This window comes from Crocodylus porosus, unplaced genomic scaffold (genome assembly GCF_001723895.1).
Source record: "Crocodylus porosus isolate Cpor-Errol unplaced genomic scaffold, CroPor_comp1, whole genome shotgun sequence".
In the NCBI taxonomy this organism is placed as follows: Eukaryota; Metazoa; Chordata; order Crocodylia; family Crocodylidae; genus Crocodylus; species Crocodylus porosus.
The window spans coordinates 38,641,075-38,660,064 of NW_017728906.1; the positions used below are offsets into that span (position 1 = coordinate 38,641,075).

At 43.7% G+C, this 18,990-nt stretch overlaps 1 protein-coding gene across 3 annotated transcripts in view; it reads right to left on the bottom strand.

Moving 5' to 3' along the window:
• DSCR3 (DSCR3 arrestin fold containing) overlaps positions 1–18,990 on the bottom strand; it is a 48,791-nt gene that overhangs the window by 13,848 nt on the left and 15,953 nt on the right. For 2 of the 3 annotated variants that reach the window (XM_019528922.1, XM_019528924.1), the window contains exons 4-7: positions 11,494–11,574; positions 8,592–8,666; positions 6,840–6,990; positions 6,121–6,273 (exon numbers count right to left, since the gene is read on the bottom strand). In XM_019528922.1, coding sequence (XP_019384467.1) covers positions 6,121–6,273; positions 6,840–6,990; positions 8,592–8,666; positions 11,494–11,574 — 460 coding nt within the window. Of the gene's footprint in view, positions 1–3,221; positions 4,909–6,120; positions 6,274–6,839; positions 6,991–8,591; positions 8,667–11,493; positions 11,575–18,990 lie in introns of those variants that run through there. The other variant, XM_019528921.1, reaches the window with a different exon arrangement.

Here is an 18,990-nt window from a genome sequence, read left to right on the forward strand (position 1 = left end):
TAGGATCTGGAACCAACTTCCAAGGGAAGTGGTGCTGGCTCCTACCCTGGGGGTCTTTAAGAGGCTTGATGCCTACCTAGCTGGGATCATTTGAGCCCAGTTTTTTCTCCTGCCCTGGCAGGGGATCGGACTTGAAGATCTATTAGGTCCCTTCGGACCCTACTTCTATGATTCTTCTATGACTTCTTCTATGAGTCTATTTCAGTAGCTAGAATGGCTGGTGCCATGCAGTGGTTTCAATTCCAGAGTGGGTTTATTAGAATTTGTTAACAGAAGTTTCTTCTCAGGACTTAGACCCATTCACCATGCTCCAGTGGAAGACAGTCTCTCTGAAGATCCATTTCCCCATCTGCTGGTTTCCTTGACCACCACATCCAGCTGCCTCTTCCTTCTCAGGGCTCCAGTGCTGCAGCACATGTGCAGCTCTTCTTCCTGCAATTCTCCTGCTGCTAACTCCCAAGGTGACTAACAAATTGTGCAGAGGTCATTCACTTAAGTCTTGACCAATCTTTCCTCACTGCTTCCCAGTAAACTTGGTCACAGCCTGGCTATGTTCTCCAAGAAAGGCCACATTAGCATTTATTAGCAAGTTAAAGCTCACATTAGCAGCCACCTGGTTGTTACAAACATTTTAACTATTCTTTATTTAATGACTTTTTCTCCCATCCAGTTCCAAAGAAAGAAGCTGCAGCTCTCCTCTGCCAGAACATTGCTTCCTGATTCCTGACATGCATCTGAAATTCCACTCAGGGAACTCTCACACCTGGAAGTGTTTCCAGTCTATGCCAACAGAAGTTAGTACAGCAGCCAAGTCTCCCAGCATCACCTAACTGCCAGAAAATCTGTACCCATGGGGTCCTGCTCTCGGTGAGTCACTGTAAATAATTTCTCTGAGCTCACACGACATTTCAGATTTTGTTACTTCCTGAAAAGGCAATTTAGTCCATCGGAAATCCATGTGAGAAATGTAGGAGGAAAGAGAACTGAATTCATTCTTTTCTTTCTGTGGGATGTCATCAGAGGCACTTACACCAACTCAGTGGCAAGCCTAAATTTAAAAACATGTATGTATATTATAATTACTTTTCTGCTTTGCTGTACAAACAAAAAAAATATACCACCCCTTGACAGGCAACACCATTTTTGTTTTATAAAGTAAGAAATCTGCATAATTTCCCAGACTTGCCTGGAAACATCCCTGGATGTGGCTATCGATGACTAAAGTATTAGGAATACTTAAGTTCTCAAAACTAGCAAACTGTCCAAGGTTCTCTAAGACAATTCTGACATAGGAGGAAGAAAAGTCCTGGGGGTAAAGCAAAGGAGTCCAAAGGACTCCCCACATGCCAGGTGAGTGCCTTAACCAGTAGGCTGCACTAGGTTCTCTCTTATATTCCCTTATGGGGCCTGTGAATCTTGCATTCTTTTCTGTACAAGGACACAACTTCAACAGGATGGGTAAAGATGTCCCATTTGAGCTTAGCCTACACCCTGGTGGCTAGGGCACTCTCCTGGAAGGAGGGAGATGCATGGTAACTTAGTTGTCAAACCTGTAAGAGGAAGATACCACCACATTTCTCCCCTCCCCCCAAGTTCTGCTCAGCTCTTTCAAAGAATAGTCACCTCCCCGAGGAGAAGATTTCAGGCTGTGGATTAAGAGGGCATGCACTGGGTCCTAGAGGCCACAGGTTTGACCATGCCCTACCAATGCACTCCAGACCAAGAGTTTGTCACGGTCACTCTGTTGCTTACTAAAGATCAATTGCTCAAAAGCAAACTCTTGTACTTCAACCGCTCAAGATCCCCCTGGTGAAGATCAGCTCAAAATCTACTTTGGCAGAAGTAGGATTGCCTGGAACGACCTCCCTGGTATTTCCAGGTCTGGAGTGTTCCTACAGAGGCAGGCAGGCAGGACATGCTCAGTCTGTCTTTGCTGGGACCTCCTGCCACTGGTATAGAGTGGTCCAGACTCAGGTAAACACTGGAGAATAGTGGGAGTTCGAGTAAACCTTCGTCCTTTGCATTTCCAAATTACTTGCTCAGCTTACTTGCTAGTTTGAATCCCTCTCTGAGGCACCTAACTCTTCCCAAGAACTGTATAGGGAGCCTAGGCATCTAATGTAGGGCTGTGGCTTTCTCTCTCTGGGGGGGTCAGTACATGGAAGCTATGTACTTCTTAGCACAATGCTGCTAGGTAGAAGGAACTTTGTCAGACTCCAGCAGGTATGAGTTTGAGCTAAGCCTTTGAGTTTCAGAAACTGGGTCCATCCTTCCCCCATCCCACTTCCTTCCCACCACTCATTTCATGACCCACCCCATCCGATTAACTCACCCCCACCTCTCACACCCCATCTAGAACAGGGATAGAAGCTGGTCCTGTTTTCACCAGGCCTGTAGTGGCAACTCACAGCTGCAGCTTCTAGTTAGATTCCTCTAGTGGCAAGTCACAGTTGTGCAAGTGGAGGACAGAGAAGGTTTTTAGTCTTAGGGTGCAACTACTCCAAACTCAAACTAGCACTAACACCAACCAATGTCTGAACAGCTCTAAGGCTCTTACACTAAGGACAACATACAGAATGTTTTATGTTTAATCGTGCTTCTCCAACTCCTACTAAAACACAGGGCAGTTTCTGGAGGAATATCTCCTTTTCAGCAAAGGTCCTGAGATTACAAAAAAAAAAAAAAAAGTGTGTGTGTGGGGGGGGCAGGGGTAGAAGACCACTCATATTATCTAGAGATTAGAAAATTGATGAATACGAATATAAGATTGATATACTGTTAACGTGAAAATGTGCTTTTGTTGTAGCAATCAGGTACAATTTTTGGTATACTCTTGCTTTTCCTGCATGAGTCTCCTGACATAAGTATGGTGATCTTTGTAGTTTGTGTCTCAGCCTCCTGGAGGGGACAAAAGCAGTACAAAGAAATGATCCAAACTGGTGTAGTAGCATACTGTCAGCATCAGATCAGCTACTTATACTGTAGCCAGCAGGACACCAGTACCAGTATTCCTAAATGAGAAGGCAGGATTCACAGTCATTTTTTTAGATTTTCATTAACTAGTGAATTCACAGGGCAATGCTGGCTTTCAGCAGTAGATGGCACTGTAGAATGATCCTCTTCTATATCCTAAGCACACACAAATGTGCTCTCTGGCTTACTAAGGGGAGGTTGATACAACTTTTACAGCATCAGCACAATACCACTCTGAAAGTGTTACATTAGGTGTTTACAATTTCAGTTGTTTATTCCTAAAATACAGGAGTTAATGCCAGTTTTGCTGTCAGAGGCAGTAAGCCATGTTAGTCTTGAAGACAAGCAAACAGTAGGGTAGATGAATAAGCTCTCTCAAGCAGCAGCTTACTTTGTCACATGTCAAAATTTCCCATCTTTTGGTGTTTTCCTTTTGGTTGAAGGAAGGGGTAAAACTAGATGTTTTTGTAAAATATGTATACTTCAAGAAGGAAACAACTAGATACCCAATTTTCTTGTTGTGTGCAGTACAGCCTGCTCCCCTGGGAGCTTTATTTGCATTCAGAAGCAGCACGTGTTGCTGCTTTTCATTCTTTTTAACACCATCAAAATTGTTAAACTCCCACATCAAACCCTTCCCCCCCATTATATTTATATATATATATATGAGGCAATTTTCCTAGTCACTGATCCCTGCCCCCACACAATGTTGTCTTGACATTTTCAGTAAAACTTTACCATTAAATCTTCCAATAAAAAAACAGGGGGCACCTGGAAACTCTGCCCCTAAAGAGTTTAAAGTATCCATAATGTGCCATATTGCACCCAAAGGGAGCTATGTCAGTTGCTGAAGTGTAAGCACATGCGTTCAGTCTTTCACACAGTATTCTCTCTGCCTTGCAATAAAACCAATCACAGGAAGAAATTACTTTTGATTGTAGCAGCCAAGCATAGCACCAGCTTTCATTTGATGTGGCTGTTCCCATGACAGCCGATTACAGGTCATAATTCTGCACCAAAACTACAATGTAGATAAAGCAGTCAGGTGGATCAGGGCAGGAAATAAAACATAAAATAGGTAATCAAGGGCAAGAATTCTATTCCAAAACTGTACCAGAACTTTCTTTGATAGCACGGTCCTCTTTGTGCAGTGGAGCTTACATAAAGAAGTGACCCAGCTAATTAGAGTGAAACAGCAGTAGAGCCCGTTAGTTTTGAGGCAGTTTCCAGACTAACCCTCACTTCCTAATCCCACTCGCCCTCACTGGATCCTGTCATGATTTGTACTCCTTGTGGAATACTCATCCTGTAACACCATCTTGCAGTTCTGTAGCACCATTTATTAGGTCTCAAAACATTTTATGAACATTCACTTTGCCCACATCCAGATGATGGAATGTTTAGAAGACTCCAAGCGTCTCTCTCTTCACCCAGAATCAATATACAAGCAGCAGCTTTACTAGCAAGAATCCTTAAAAAGGAAACATTTAAGCATTTAGTACAAGTGCTAAAGTGTAAAATAAGCAGAGAAACTTCCTGTACAATGCACCTATGAATGTGCAAAAGCATCCCTTATGGGTGCCAGGAAAAGAAAAGGGGTAACACTGTTGAATTCAAACAGCAGTACCTGGGTATGAATCTGAGCTGAAAGGAAGTCACAAATAGTACTGTCAAAGGGTTAGGTAAGGCTTACAGAGAATCAGACTCCTCCTGACAGATGTCAGAAGTGCCACGAGGAAACATTTTCTCCTCCAGTCAGAACACAGTTTAAAGATGTGAACCGGATTCCATTTGATCTCTGCAGAATTTCCTCTTGTCTCAGTTAATCCTTAAGTGAATCTCTTCAGAGAATTTACATCCGGCAGAGCTTCAGTGGAAAATTCTCTGTGATGAGATGATCGTCATGCAGGAGGACAACAATATTAACTTCAAATTCTGGGGGGGGGGGAGAAAAACAAGACATAGGAGCTCTAAATTACCTCAAATTGTACAGCATAATCAATGACAGCCTGGCACTGTGAGTTCCTGCGCTCAACTGTTCCATCTCATAAGACTCTTTCAATCTGTTTTTACTATTCTGGATTTGTCTGTCACTGGGCAATTTGATACTGCATAAAAGAACTGAGTGAGATTAAATGACCAATTACTTGCATCTAAATCCTTTGGATGACCTCTAAAGAGAAAAAGCTTCCTTTGGGAAAGGTCTCCTGTTCACAACACTGAAGAATGTCTTGCACTTTACCAGTGGTGGTGGTGTTTAGACCTGTAAGCGAGCTTTCTCTCAGGGCAGTCTCTCTCAAAGCAACAAATGCTGCTGATGCATCACGGGGGAGGACAGGTGAGAATGGATAAAACAGTCTCTGTGCAAGGTAATTCTGTAAGACATTTCTGAGAAAGGGGAAAACTTAACTTGGCTGAGTTAAAAAAGGAGCTTAATATGTATTTAAATGCATGAGGAAGGCAGGGGGATTTTAAATATCTCTACATATTATATATTGAGATCAATACAGAAATCAGTTTAAGATGCCTGGGGCAGTTCTACTCCAGTTGAGATTCACAGCTCCCATGCTCTTGGGAGCTAGGTGGGAAGAGATCTGCTTTGAAACAATATATATTTGAAATACGTTCAGTGATTGTGAATCACTGACACCTACAGCAATTGCTTTGGATTTATCATTTATCTGTTGTGTTATGGACACATATCAAGAGACTCCAGGCTGATCAAAGCTTCACTAGGTTAGGCAACGTGTAAGAGAGGAGCTAGGAAACATCTCACTCCCCAGTTTTATCCCAATTTCCCTGCTACTTGTGCATGCAGTGAGCCAGCATTTAGACCCACCTGAAACACATTATTTGGCATCAAAATCTGTCCTATGAAGAATGTGACTGGTAAGACTTAGCCCATACCATTGTGAAGCCATTTAGAGTACAAAATGGGGCCTAAATCCTCTTTATCCATAAGAACTGTGAATTGTGTACACTTCATGGTACTCTGGTAACTTACTGCAACTTCATTTGTGGCTCATTATGGCTAGTGACGGTCATCTGTATCTTGGCCTCCTTAAGCAGAGGAAATTACAATGAAACCAACATTTGCTTGAAAAGGCCACTGAAGGCACAAATATTTAAGAACAGCTCCCTACTTACCAACTTTGAAGTTTGTTGTTTCCAGAGTAGGGCACGTGAACAGCCTGGGGAATACCATGTATACAGGAATAGGCAGGCCTCTGCAGACATCACCATCAGCGATTTGAATATTCTGAATCTCTGTGGCATCTCTGGCATAACCTTCTGCACAACCTGGAGAAAACAGAAAGCATTCTGGTGAAGGATTACAAGACATCTGAACGCTGGACAATTTTCCACATTTTCCCAGATAGCAGAAATTCTTCCCCTTCACCCCACAAACTTCAACCTTAGAAACTTCAGTTTAAGAATGTTCATCATGTCAGGGTTGTCCAAATGGCAGCCTGTCAGCTGTATGCAACCCCCAGGCTCCCACCCAGGCACTGCTTCCCAATAATTCAAGCTGAAGCAGCAGCCAGGGGTTCCAGGCTTCCCCTGTCCAGCCTCCACTTCCTGCCCCTGTCCCAGAGGGTGAGGCCAGGGCACCTGTGAATGTGGTGGAGCAGGCAGGCAACCCCTTGCTGGTGTGGCCTGGTCACTCAGAAGCTGGACAGCCCTGGTTTAGATTATGAAAATGAATTCTTAAAAGTGATCCCTTCAAGTTACAAAACATAATGCTTCCAAATATCTTTTCTTCAACTGCTCTTTATAAAATGTACTATGTGGATTTTAAAGTAAAGTACAGTAAGTATTCAGATCAATATTGCAGCCTATTCAAGCTAGTCTACAAGGCAACCTACCACAAGTTTCTACACGTACTAACTGCAATTCAATACTTTTGATGGCTGCTTCTGCATTCTCCACCACCAGTTCCCCCATCAATGGCTGCGTAACAATGCAGTTAGTAGAGTTGAGATGACCTCTGATGAGAAATTTTGGAAGCAAGGCTCTCTAAAGGTGAGGTAGAAAGAAAAGAAAACAAACACCCACACAGTTAATCAAATAAACATAGAGAATGCTGGCTTGACAAAGACACCTTATGGCAAGAACAGATGAAAATTACCAAGGTAAGTAATTCTCTCTTTAGTAATTTTCTTGTTTTCTAAAAAAACAAAACCAGGAAAAACAAATTCAGCTGCATGTGGGAGAAACATATTCTGCTGGTGGATTTCACAGCTATTTGCTGACAGCAGACAAATGCAGAGTCTCCAGAAGCCTGGGTTTCATTCAAGGCTCTGCCAGAGATTGGGCTCATTGTCACAGACCCACTGGTTCCGTCAACACAACCTTCTTCAGCTTCATATATTCCCATCTTCTCTTCCAGACATTTTGGCCCAGCAACCCTCTACTGGTTTCCCCCAACACTGCATTCCACCCCCCCTCCCCCCCCCGTCTACACTCACCTACCACTTCTATCCCCACTCCCATTCCAAACCCTCAATGGCTTCTAGTCCCACCTCCCAACAACTTCAAGTTCCTGCCCCTAAGTTTCTTGTTGCCATTTGTTTCCTCCAACACCCAGCCAGTTCATGACTCCTTGACTGCTAGAATGAGCAAGTATAGGGAAAGTCCTACTCAGCTAAAAGTCATGTAGCCATGCTCAGGGTCTAAATTAAGCAGCTGTTTTTATGAACAAAATGTTTAAAGACATACAAAAACTGCATTGTTGTGGATGTTTTAATGCATATATGGACAAATTTGAGCATTTACCCAAAACTGGAGCAGAAAAATATTCACATATGCTCACACAACCCTATTCCCCAGTCTTGGTCTCAGAAATGAGTAATCTATTTTGGCAAGCCCCCTTCTATGAACAATTTCAGCACAAAGTTACAGCTTGGTAAAGTTATAATCAACTGGGTGAACTTAAAAGAAGATGCTGGACAACTTTTACTGGCAGCAGCAGCAACCTTCTTCATGAAATCCTGAAGACAAAGCCAGTACCACTTTCAAAATAGAAGAGCATTTCATACCCAAGCACAGAGTAAATTCATCTTTGCAAATAAAAAAAAAAGTTCTATTTGATTATTTATATATTCCAGTGTCTCCAGTCCCTAGTCCCCTTCCTCCAATTATCTCAGCATCTGAGAGATGTTAATGAAACTACCCTAACAGCTCAGTGAGGCAGGGAAGTATTAATATCCCCTGCACTGTTACAGATGGGGAACTGACGGGGGAGGAGGGCAGCAGAGACTCCAAGGGACTTGGTCTCTGGTAAGAGACCTGAACTCATTTTTCTAGCTCTAAATCCCACTCCAGTGCCTTTACCACCAGATTAATATTATCCTGTCTAGATAAAAGCCAGAGATATTTTTCTCCTCAGCTGCTAAAATACATAAACATAAATCAACAGAAGGAGTTGTCTTTCATTGAACTGCTGCTTACAGAAACAGGAGTCACAAATAGGCAAAAAGGGGGGAAGAAACAAGAAAAGAACTATGACTTGTTACAGAGCACTGTAACAGCAGCTCCCTCTCTTCTCACACCAGCTCATACTGGAGGTATAAGAGTCATTCAGAACTACCTAGTACATTATAAAACAGAAGCCTTACCTCTTTAACATTCTGTAAGGTTTCAGGTGTAATCGTGAAGTCCACTGGGCTTGGCATCAGCTTCCCTTTCTGAGGCTGCAGCATAACAAAAAGTAGCACGCATACCATAAACTACTTATACACTTAGAATCTTAAAAAGAAAACAACAACTGCACACAATTGTTTAAGAGAGCCTAAATGCCTAACATGTAATTGCGAAAGATGCTGAACAGAACTGCACCAAGCTCTCTACATAACAAGGAACATGTGCATTTCCTGCATTCCTTATTTCATGAAGTGCAATAAATTAGAACCCGAATTTTGATATGATCTAGATACAAATCCCCAGATATTACAAAATAACCATGATTTGATGGAATCCCATGCAAGCAGGGCTGTAGTATCCATTACTGCAATACAGCATAACAAGATGTGCGTTCATCAGTTACTGGTGCAAGCCCTGGTTGTACTGAGAACCCAAAGGTTTCTGACAAGTACACCAACAGCTTACTGATACACAGCTGGGTGTGCTAAGAATTTGTCTCTTTCATTTTACGTTTTAATATTTAAAATTACAGAAAGTTTTATGGGTCAAATGATACATGCTCTTTTATTCTTAGTTGCTACGAAAGATTGGATGGATTGATCATGCGTTTCTTCTACTATGCTCAATATATTCTTTTTTTTCTCTAACTCCCCTCCCCACAGCTTGTGGCCCCAAAAGCCAGGTACTGGAAGTGATCTATAGGTACTAAATTTGGTGCACCCTCATTGATTTTGCCAGGTGAGATTATGGCCTTCTAACAGCAGAGTTTAGCATAACGAATTCCACCAAGTTGGCTTTTGCGGTCACTGCTGCAAGATCCCAATCCTGGCCCCAGAGCAGCTCCCTACCCAGCCCCCCACCCTGCCAGTGCTGCTGGGGTCGGTCTCCATGGAAACCTCTATTGAAACTGGTCACAGCAACACAGGCAGGGGCTGCTGGGAAATGGCTGCTGAGCAACACTAACAATTAGCAGGTCCATCCAGGGTATCATGCAGATGCAGCTATACTGCTTCCATTGGACACGCTTGAGAGAACTGACATCAAGCATAGTAAAATTTACCAGGTAGACATGCTAAAATGAGTTTCAAGTGACCAAAAAGTCCCTGCAGTTTTCCTGAAATGGCAGCCTTGCACTTTCCTGGGAGAGGACAGTTTAGAGTGGTCATATTACAATTCAGCATCTGCAGCCCCTTTACCCTTCTTCCGCAAAAGAGATGTCTTGTCACTGTTCGCCTTGATTCATATTTCATATTACACTGAAAATCATGAACATCAGGACTGCTGATACCTGTCACTCAGTGCTGAGGGTCCCAGCTGTGCGCAGCTGGGACTCGGATGAGTCACAGGGCTACAATGACATCAAAAGACCTAACCTGAACTTTGCAATTAGTTTTAATAATCCCCACTACTTAAGCCTAATAGGAGTTTCTCATAATTCCAAAATGGGTAAGCGCTAGCTAAAAAAGCATTTTTACTTATGGAGAAATATAGTCCAACAAATTCTGCCACAAGAAATAAGGTTGAGGGAAACAGCACAATGTGCATCAGTAAATCCGAGAATTATATGGACAATAAAACCTCATTAATTTACTCTGACTGGGATACTCATGGTAATTTATTGAATCATGAACTAGTGAGTGCTGAACTGGGAACTGGCTATAAAGCAAGGATACTATACAGCTCATAATTCGTTCATTATTTTGACAACTGTGGCTTATTTATAATGCTCCATAATATACCAGTAAGTGTAGTGTAATATATTTTGTAAAATAACGAAAGCTTAGAAATAAGAGACCTCGCCATAGTAGCTTGCTATTAAATCCTTGCTGAGAGATGGGCAATTTCTTGCGCTCATTAATGAAGTTCTACTATATTTATTTTCACTTTTATCACAACAGGAATGAAAAGTATTTAAGTGTATTAATGTCTTATTAACATCCTGTTAAAGAACTCATTGTGGGAGCTAAGTATGTTTTAGCACCTTTTGGAGAAGGAAATTTATTTTTGTTAATTTTGCACAGCTTGATTCAATTACAGATGCTCTGGACATCTCTACATTTCAGTGATAACAATGATACTCCTTTTGATGAAAGTTCACAGGATGAAACCACAGGCAGCTCCTCCTCCAGGTTATGTAATGAATTCCAACCAGAAGCAGCAGGCATGTGTGTACAGCTAATTGCAGGATTGTGGATTAAGTTACAACAGGCATTTTTGGAGTGACTTGCCATCTGTAAACACCTGGCTGAAAACAAAGCTTATTTGAGACATTTGTCTTGTGGTCCATATGTATTTGCTCACTTGTTTCTAAGCTGATGCACTCCTATCTCAACACTTAGACCTAGGGACTTGAATCTCTAATTAGGCATCTAAAGTAAAAGAAAGGATAAGTGATCTTTTTAAAATGGTGAGCACCCAAAGCTCTCAGTACTTGCAATCAGAGCTCTGGAGACCTGACACTTCCAAGGAAAAGAAATCAGTTCACCACTTTACTAGTCGGATACTGACTAGATCAGCACATAGCTAGGAAATGAAGTGAACAAGCAGTAGAATGAGTCTAAGAATTGGATGGGAAAGTGGGAGGAGCTCACAACACAGTGAGTTCAGCATTTAAACCATGTCTGTACCACGTAAAAAGGCACCTTTAAATACAATTAAAGCACAGAGGTTGCATAAATATACCTCAAAGTGACTGCAACCTCTAATACCTTTAACTTGGGAACAAAGATGAGTTTGAGGCTGACTACACTCCTAACTCTTGTGTTATGCTTGTTCATGAAGTGGCACAAAACATAAAAGTTTTAATACTGCACGACAAGATTGGTGCAAAGTAGCACTACACAGGGCAAAACTGCCAAGGTGAAAATGCCAACTTACCTGTGAATGGACAATGAATTCACAAGCCTTAGTTAGGTCCTTAGCCAACAGAGAACGTCGCATGTCACATCGAAGAGTATACTGTGTGGAGGAAATAAATAAATAAAAAGGTGAGTGGGGGGAAGAACACAAAAAACTTTAACCTTAGCCTTTCCCCCTCTATCTCTAGTATGAGTACAGAGACAAATAAGCACAGAGTGCCACTTACTATTAATATTAAGGTTCAATTTGTAAGCAGTTTATAAAAGATTAGCAGGCAATTTATGTTTTGATTAATAAATACTATTACAGCAGTCACAAACCATTGGTTAGAATCCAACTCATGTCTGTAATAAGCTTTACATTGATTAATCATTTGACAATTTTCACATGCTCAATCTGATTATCAATTATAACTAATGAATATCTGCATTGCTATTAACACTCAGAGGCATTTGTAAAAAAATTACACCCCATTACACAAAATGGTGAACACATGTGTAGAAAGATAATGGCCCCTGCCCAGAAAAGCTTACAATCTAATCATGTTTCTTTACTAATGAACAATAAGTGGAATAGTTGCAGCTATTCTTGGCTGAAAAATAGCCTTTACGTTTTTTAGTCCAATCATTACTAGCAGAGTTCTTGCCAAGACTTCTGTACTACAGTAATGAAGAAACTGCACAAGAGACTGTAATACTGGTTTCTACAGGAATACTGTATGCTCCAGTCAGCCTACACCTGCACAAGGCGCTCTCAACCTTTGAATAAAAGGTTACCAACCTGCAAAGTCAAAAAACTTTACAGTAAATGCAGAAGTGTTCTGAATGGTAACAATAAGCCTATAAAATGGGTGTTCTTTGAAACAAAGAGCACCTGAACTCAAAGGGATAAGCGTGAGACAAGCTTTGGGGCACAACATGCCCTTTTTAGGTCTGGGCTTGCTTCTTCCCTAGACCTAAAGAAAGGCACTGTGCCCAAGAGGTTGTCTAAACTTTTCTCACAACTATATAAACAGTTGGTCCAATAAAAGATATCACTAAAACAAACAAACAAAACTTATTTCTCGCGTATCAACTGGACCATCATAGTACAACCACACACTAACTATAGAACCTGAGGGATAAGAGAATGCAGGAAGTGGGAGTATAAGGACTTTTTTACTATCATCTGCAATAAAGTTCAATGATTCCCAACTCCCAGATTGCCCCAGGGTGCCATAGCTGTCCACTAAAATAAATAAATAATAAAAAATACTGATCTACAATATTTTTATATTCCTCTATTACCACATATCTGAGCCCCTTGCCCTATCTAATATATTTTCCCTCACATCACCTCAGGGAAGGGTCTGTTATCCTTAATTTTCAGAGAGGGAATAGAAGTGTGGGAGAGACTATGTGCTGAAGTCATACTCCAGAACTGAATTTTGCTGTTGACTTCCAGGCTAGTAGCAGTCAGGCAACATTTTACTTCCAGGAGGATGGAGTTTGAGGGGGGGGGGGCGCTAGGGAAGAAGCTGGGCATGTGATGAGAAGAGAACAGCCAAAAGATACTGCTAACTTCTGGTGCCTGTTGTCCAAAAACATATGCCGATAAAAATCATGCCTGGCAAAATTATCAATATTGATTATAAACAAATCATATGGTTTATAGAAAACAGCTCAATTTGTAGTCTGTCGCTGTTTTTACGCATGTTTACTGCAGATAACATATGCTGCACTAGGAAGAAAGCCAAGGCTGAAAATAGGTAGGGGAAAACAATACTTAAACTTCAAAATCTGAAAAAAGGAAGTAAGGAAACCTAAGAGCAGTCAGCAGGAGATGCAATCTAGAAAACAACCCTAAGCCATATGCAAAGTGATAGAATTATGCAACTTTTTTTGGTGGGGAGAGAGGGGAGAAAATGAGTTTTTGTGGGGCCCTCAGAGCAATCTGAATTTCAATACGCCATTGGGAGTGGCTCTTCATAAATCAAAAGGAGAAAGGGCATTTCAAGAATTTGCTGAAAAAGGAATTGCAATCATTTAAAAGGAAAGATCCTTATCCCTGCAATATGCAGCAGGAAAACAGGTCTATTTAAGTTATCATTCTCATGTGAAAGAAAAAAAACCCTCTCTGCTTGCTGTTGCTTTCTCCTTAAAAATGAGCATTCACAAAGCAGCTAATTTTTGTCCTCTGAACAGAAAAGCAGTTTGGCAAAGTCAGAACTGAAAATGGAGAAGTAGCTTTTCATACAGGGCACATCTACACAGGCATTTACTTGAGTCTAGATTTACTATGCAGTAAGCAATTTTGGCTAGGTGTCTACACGTGCAGAGACTAGACTGCAAATTTGCTGCCAGGCCGCTGCAGCGTGCCCCTGCGGCTACTGGGGGAGCTGCAGGCTCTGGCTGCAACCGCAAGCACCTGACAGCTCTCTTTAAAAGGCCACCTACCCTTTGCACTATGGGCAGCCACTTCCTGTGCTCAGAAGCAGCGTGGGAAGCTCAATGGCATCTTTGTCTGTACCCACTCTGCCTCCCTGCATTATGGCTGCCCCAGTCCTGGCAATAAGGAACACTGTCCCCAGCTCCTGCTGGCCACCTTGATTGTCCTACTGGCCCACCACACTGACCAATGGCTCCCATGGCCATCTTGCCCCACCCTACTTCTCCCATGACCAGCCACTGCCAGCCTGCTCGCAGTGTGCCCTCCCAGGAACGCCATTGCCACATAACTGCCAGCACCAGGAACACTGATAAAGGGGCCCCAAGAGGCCACTGCTGAGGCCACCATTGCTTCTAGGCCCACCAGCACCCGTAGCAACACCTTGTCCAGAAGAACTGGGATCGGTGGGTGGACGGCTTCCATATGACCTGGGCCACTTCAGGGTACTGTTCCACCAGCTACAGCCCCACTGGTAGCGCCACGACACTGGCATGCACCCGGCCCTCCCTGCCAACACCTGTTTGGCCCTGGCACTGCTCAAGTGGGCCACCTGTTTGGTGTGGGCAAGGCCACTGCCAGGGAGCCTGTTCTGGAGGTGTGATGACCTTGTTGGCTGGTCCTCGTGGCAGGGCCACAGTACAGGACTGGTAGTTGCGCAGCAGAGGCTATGTCCCACAGCAGCTGCAGGCACAGGGCAGGCTGCTCAGGGTCTAAAGCAGGCAGGTGGCCCTTGCCCTGCTATCAGAAGCAGCCTGCAGGCTAGCCAGGCAGGCCAGGAGCTACAGCAGCCTGCAGCAGCTGATCTGCACCCACCTGCCTGACGGGAGTGCCCTGGCAGCCACAAGGAAGTGGAGTACCACACAGAAACACAGGGCTTCAGGAAGGCAGGAATAGCTCAACTGTGGCCTGCTCAGGGGTGCACACCGAGGGCCTGCACTGTCCTCAGGCTGCCTGCAATGCGTACCCCAGGGCACAAAATGGCTGCAGGCTTTTATAGCCTACAGCCAGGGGCTACCAGACAGAGTTAGCCCAACACTGGAGCAGAAAAGGCTCCCAGCCACTAGCCCTGGGGCTGGCCTCACCTGGTAGCAAATTTACTGCTGGGTCCCATCCACACATTAGTTATTGTGCAGTTACTAATTGCACTTAAATTTGCTACCTTCATTTATATATATTCTAATATTATAAAACTCTTAGTCTGTCTATTTGTCTGTCCATATCACTGTATTTGAACTCTGACTGAGTGTCTTGGCAGTCAATCAAAGTGCTCTACAGAGACAGCAACAGACCATGGAGCACTGCTATGACAGTGGGGAGTAAGGGGCTGGAGATGAGGGGGCTAGCGTCACCTCCCTCCCTTGCTCCTTGGAGGCAGAGGGGGATGGTGGGGACCAGAGTGCCGCCATAACAGAGGGAATGGAATGGGGGGACAGAGACCCCTGGGTCTGCTTCTTGGAGCCAGGGGCTGGGGCCACCTCCGCCCCCACAACAACAGCCAGCAGGGAGGGGAGGTGGCAGGGAACAGGGGAGGGAGGGGAGTGGGAAATGGAGGTGTGGTTACTGGTGACTGTGACCCGCTGCAGCCACAACTGCTGCCATAGTTGTGGGCCCCGGGCCAAAGTGGTGGGGGGGAGGGAGGAGCGGCCAAGGCCCTGGCTTGAAGTGGCAGGGAGCAGCCCCAGCCCCAACCCAAAGGGAAGGGTGCGGAGGCAGGGAGTGGGCATGGCCACAGCCCCAGCCCAAGGCAGGAAGGGGGCCAGACACAGGTCTCTATCGCTGCCTGCCGCAGCCTCCCCTCACCCCACCGTTCATTCTTGACAGGCAATTTGCTAGTAAATGTATGCAGAGATCTACCAGAAGTGCTCTACCTTGCTTGCTCCCTATGCTCTAGCACAGGAGAGTAAGACATGTGAGAGCATGCCTAGAGTGGGAGGGTACAAGACGGGACCATTGATGCGGGTGTATTTTGCAGCTGGCAGACAACTCAGACTATCAGGTAGGGCAGAAGAGAAGCAGCTCTAGTGCATACTGTGATACTGCAGACTGAGCAAGCCCTAAGAAAATGTAGGACAAAAAGAAACTATGTTAAGACAGGAATGGGTAACTGTAGTAAAAGGGGGAGGGAGGGGAGAACATCCTTTCAAGAGTTACTTCTGACCAGGTGCTAACTACACATTAAATCTGAATCTCATTACCTGAAATAACTTCATTTCATGTTTATAATTTCAATATTCTTGAAATTACTTTTGACAGGTTAACAGATTAATAATTTCATCTGAAAACATGCTTGGTGCAGGTCTTTCAGTTCATCTATAGAAGCTGGAATTTTACTGGCGTTGTCTATGCTATGCACTCTCTTTAATGGCTGGAGAATTAAAATAGGGCTTGAATATTCCAATGATTCACCACCAATACAAACAGAACTGAAAGCTGTTTCTTTTAATGGCTTACCCTGAGCATTATCTTGACAAAATGTAAAACACTTTCCCGTAAGTCTCCCACTACTACAACATTCATGTTTGAGACCAGATTTTTAAAATATAAAATTCACTCTTCATTCTATTAGCCAAGAGAAAACTTTCAATTAAATGCACATTTACTATTATTGTAACATTACAGTAAAGCCCTCTTGGCTTTAGCTCTACCAGTCTCTGGCTGGAGGTTTCTAGTCTTGACCCACTGATTTGGACTTGGCTCTCTCAGCCATCTCTGGGTATCTGGTCTCTGGGCCCCTCAGTCCAGTCTTACAGCTTGTCTCTACCCCTCTTGCATCCCTAACCCTGGGGCAAAGCTGCTCTTGGTTTGGCATCTTACTGAAATATTTGGGGCTCCTGCCATACACAGCACCTGGTCCCTAACCCTGGAAGGGCTCTACCACTGGGTGCCCTTGCAGCATCTTTGTGAACTCCAATCCAACCCTATAGCCACATTTGACCCTCCAGGACTAGAACAAAAATCCAGCCAAACGTTTCAAACTCAAAACTATATTAGCACAACTATACTCTACACACCACCTTCACAGAACTCACCTCCCATAAACTAGCTGGGCACTACTTCCTGCAGTCTGTTTCCTTGTGGAAGTTCTTCTCCTTGCAGCCTGAAGGAGATGATGCTTTTCCCCACACAGGCTCAGGGATGATGCTTATGTGCTTCGGAGTCCCGCCTCCTTTCAATCCCCTTAAAGTGAGAGAAACCCTTGGCTCCCCGGTTTGGGTTTCTTCTGCTTGGATCGGCCACTTCAACAGCCTCTCCCCTCACAAATGTTTCTCACAGTCCTCTCCTGGGGGCCATCTGCCAGAGCTCCCACCTTCCTGGGGATTGCTTTGGCACCAGCTCTAGGTGTGCCAATGGAGTCTTCCCTTCCCTTGTGTCCAAGTAACAGGGTTTGGGTCCCCTGTTACACTTACTTGTAAGGTTGCTCAATAAGATGTAAACCTCCAAACTACAAAGAAAAGAAGCTCTCTCTCTTCAAGAAGTTAAGATTTCTAAAATAGAAACGAGAAAAATCTGTTCCTGAGCCAGCAGGAAAGGAGACACGCCACATCATGCTACTACCTGCCACTGGATTAGGTACAGACACCACTGACAGCTTGAACACAAGACAGCTGAACCACTGACAGCTGAACACATATTCTAGAACAGTGTGTGCAGCTCTGTCCTGGGCCCCTGGCACATGTTCTTTTAAAGGTGCAATGGGATCCGATTCCCAATCCCACCAATCACACCTCTTGCCATGTTATATGTGCCATGCACCGCTGCCCCTTATGACCTAGAACTGGAACATGCCTTGCTCCTCAGTCCCAACAGGAGCTGACGGGTAGGGCAAGCACCATGTTGAGTTACAGAGAGCCGTAGTTAATCAGCTCCCTTCCACTCAGTAGCCTGGAAACACCATGCCTTGCCATGCAGCTGGCTGACTGTATAGCAGGGCTACCCTGCCATGTTTTCAATTTAAGGAACGATGGAAACCAGCCACAAATGTTTTACACATTTTGCAAAATATTTTTATGGCTGGCTTCGCATGTTGTCATGCCATTAATCGCCTTAATGTGTGGCTGAGTTACTATTTCTGGCACAGTTAACAGGTTAGTCTGACCTTTAGTGTAACGTGTGCCAGGGTGCTGGTTGGATCTTATATGCTCCTGACAGACATATAAAGGGTTGGCTTTTCATACATACTTTCATTTTTAATACTTCTGACAACACTTATGTAGGCAGCCATCCTGATAAAGCAACATTGACATTAATTTAACCATTTAACTACTTCTTCTTTTGTTTACTATAGCACTACAAAATAGACATGAGAAGAGCTAGATTAAGAATATGTAAAAAACTGATAACAGCACCTACATGAGTGCAATAACTACAGGTAAGAATTTTAAATAAGGTGATTAAGACATCTTAGGACAGAAGGACACAAAAGAGAAAGTTGTGGTTGGATATGTCACTGTACTTATCCTCATAATTCACCCATTAGAAGTAGGTGAAATCTCAGTGCAAGACAAAACTCCTGGGCTATTATACATTTAGAAAACCACTTTACATTATAAAAAAAAAAAATCTAGATTTTAAAGAATTACATAGATTTCACAGACATTAGGGCTGGAAGGGACCTCGGAAGATCATTGAGTCCAGCCCCCTGCCCAAAGGGCAGGAAGTCAGCTGGGGTCATATGATCCCAGCAAGATAAGCACCCAATTTACTCTTGAAGGTGTTCAGTGTAGGTGCTTGAACCACCTCCGATGGCAGGCTCTTCCAGAACTTGGGAGCTCAGACAGTGAAGAAATTCTTCCTTATGTCCAGCCTGAAACGGTCTTGCAGTAGCTTATAACCGTTTGACCTCGTCATCCCGTGGGGCGCTCTGGTGAACAAACGTTCCCCCAGATACTGGTGGTCACCCCTAAGAAACTTATAGGGAGCCATCAGATCACCCCTAAGCCTGTGCTTTTCCAGGCTAAAAAGCCCCATAGCTCTCAGCCTGTCGTTGTAAGGTCTGTTTTCCTGACCTCTGATCATGTGTGTGGCTCTTCTCTGGACTCTCTCAAGCTTCTCCACATCCTTTTTGAATTGTGGAGCCCAAAACTGGAT